General features: G+C 46.8%; 1 protein-coding gene across 1 annotated transcript; it reads left to right on the top strand.

Moving 5' to 3' along the window:
• Window positions 1–488: 488 nt before the first annotated feature.
• Window positions 489–2,381, top strand: LOC148879345 (putative aspartic proteinase GIP2). The gene has a single exon (XM_088960862.1). It carries the CDS (start codon window positions 850–852, stop codon window positions 2,161–2,163), a length of 1,314 nt encoding a protein of 437 aa, XP_088816988.1. The 5' UTR covers window positions 489–849; the 3' UTR covers window positions 2,164–2,381.

Raw genomic sequence — 2,381 nt, 5'->3', positions numbered from 1 at the left:
CCGAATGACCTGTTAATAACTCTACCTCTAATTAATGTATACCCTAGGACTTTACACCAAACAAACAAAGTGTTTTCGTTAGAAGATAGTGGTTTGGAATTTCACAACCCTTGTTATAATATATTCTTCAATAAAACTACCCATACAGGCGGCGCAGGAGCCCCTCCTTAACTTTTGTTCTAATTCTATATACGCGCTATTGACTGCAATACATTGAATATTTGAATGCTATCATTTTATGGATAAGAGTAGTGCTCCGCACGGTTTGGGTTTGGAATTGGAATTGGATGGTTTACACACACTCATAACTTTAACAAAAGTTTATTTATTTAAAAACAAAACTAATTACTATATGCATGTTTTAAGCTAAACACATTATTTATTCATAAACTTTATATTTGGCAAAAGGGAAAAGAATAGAAAAGGACCGGGAACGGGCGTTATATACTATTACACTTTTGGTTTTGATTCTTGATGCCAACGCGCTAACACGCACGTCTCCTCCCTCCCTCCCTCACTCTCGAGATGGTTCTCTGTTTTTCTCTACACAAATAGAGCGCTCTGTTGTTCTATCAGTCAGGATATATTCTACCAAAACCAAAGTCTATGGACACTTGTCACATATTAAATTATGAATGGAAATACACGATATTTTAAAACAACAAGATCAAGATGGCGTTCTCAGATTCAGGTCAAGGTCAATTTTGAAGGCCTCCAGCTTTAGCTCTCTGGATTGGCTGACCTGGCGCAGGCGGCTACGAGAAACTATAAAAGGAGGGGTGGCCTTCCACTGCTTTCTCAGTAGTTCTCACCTCGATCACCATCTCCAACCTACCCACATCACTTCCCATGGCTTCCTCCCTCCACTTCCTTCTACTCTCTTCTCTTCTTCTCTTCCTCGTCTCCGTCTCCCAAGCCCAACAATCCTTCCGTCCGAAAGCCCTTGTTCTTCCGGTCACCAAAGATGCTTCCACTCTCCAATACCTCACCCAACTCAATCAGAGGACACCACTTGTTGCCATAAATCTTGTCGTTGATGTTGGAGGCCAGTTCCTATGGGTTGATTGCGACCAAGGTTACGTCTCTTCTTCCTACCTCCCTGCCCGTTGTGGCTCCGCCCAGTGCTCGCTCGCCAAGTCCACTTCTTGTGGGGATTGCAACTCTGCTCCTAGGCCTGGTTGCAACAACAACACATGTGGTTTATTGCCCGACAACACAGTGACTAACACTGCCACCAGTGGAGAGCTAACCCAAGATGTTGTCTCCATCCAGTCCACCGACGGGAAAAACCCCGGCCGGGTGGTCACTGTCCCGCGCTTCCTCTTCACATGTGCGCCTACCTTCCTCTTAGAAGGCCTTGCTAGCGGCGTTGTCGGAATGGCCGGACTGGGTCGCACACGAATTGCATTGCCCTCCCAGTTTGCTGCAGCGTTTAGCTTCAACAGGAAGTTCGCCATCTGTTTGACGTCGTCCACGACATCCAAAGGTGTCATATTCTTTGGTGGTGGCCCCTATGTCATGCTGCCTAACATCGACATCTCAAGCTCGCTCATCTACACCCCGCTCATCCTCAACCCTGTTAGTACAGCATCTGCTTTCTCCCAAGGCGAGGCCTCGACCGAGTACTTTATTGGCGTGAAATCTATCAAGATCAACGAGAAAGCTGTATCCTTGAACTCGACCTTGCTGTCCATCGACAACAGTGGCGTGGGCGGGACAAAAATCAGCACCGTGAACCCCTACACGGTAATGGAGAGCTCGATTTACAAAGCCGTCACCGAGGCTTTCATACAGGAGGCCTCTTCCATGGGCATCACCAGGGTGGCAGCGGTTGCACCATTTGGGGTGTGCTTTAGCTCAAAGAACATCTCAAGCACAAGAGTGGGGCCGGCCGTGCCAACAATCGATCTGGTGCTGCAGAACCAGAGCACATTCTGGAGGATCTTCGGGGCCAATTCGATGGTGCAGGTCAGTAACGATGTCTTGTGTTTGGGGATCGTGAATGGTGGGTCGAACCCAAGGACCTCAATCGTGATAGGTGGGCATCAGCTGGAAGACAACCTTCTTCAGTTCGATCTGGCTACGTCGAGGCTGGGATTTAGCTCTTCGCTGCTCTTCAGACAGACCACATGCTCCAACTTCAACTTCACATCCAATGCGTAGGAGGAGTTGTTCAATATTTTTATTATTTCTGGATCTAGTGAGTAGTGACTAGTGCCTAGTGGGGTGTCTCTTGTCAGTAATCGGTATGTGATATAATGTGTTGTCGTTTCTTATGAATAAATGCCTTGGGTGATCGTTTGGCATGAGGTGGGCCTCCTGAGTCCTGGCCCTCATTTCAAGTTTTCCTTGTTATAAAATGAATACTTTTAATCTTGCAA

Source organism: Nelumbo lutea, chromosome 1, assembly GCF_056320005.1.
Source record: "Nelumbo lutea isolate HS-2025 chromosome 1, American lotus-T2T, whole genome shotgun sequence".
Classification (NCBI taxonomy): Eukaryota; Viridiplantae; Streptophyta; class Magnoliopsida; order Proteales; family Nelumbonaceae; genus Nelumbo; species Nelumbo lutea.
This window is presented reverse-complemented; position numbering and strand designations above follow the sequence as displayed.

Bases quoted from the DNA above. Each gene is read 5' to 3' on its own strand.
- LOC148879345 (XM_088960862.1), top strand. From the start codon at position 850: ATGGCTTCCTCCCTCCACTTCCTTCTACTCTCTTCTCTTCTTCTCTTC.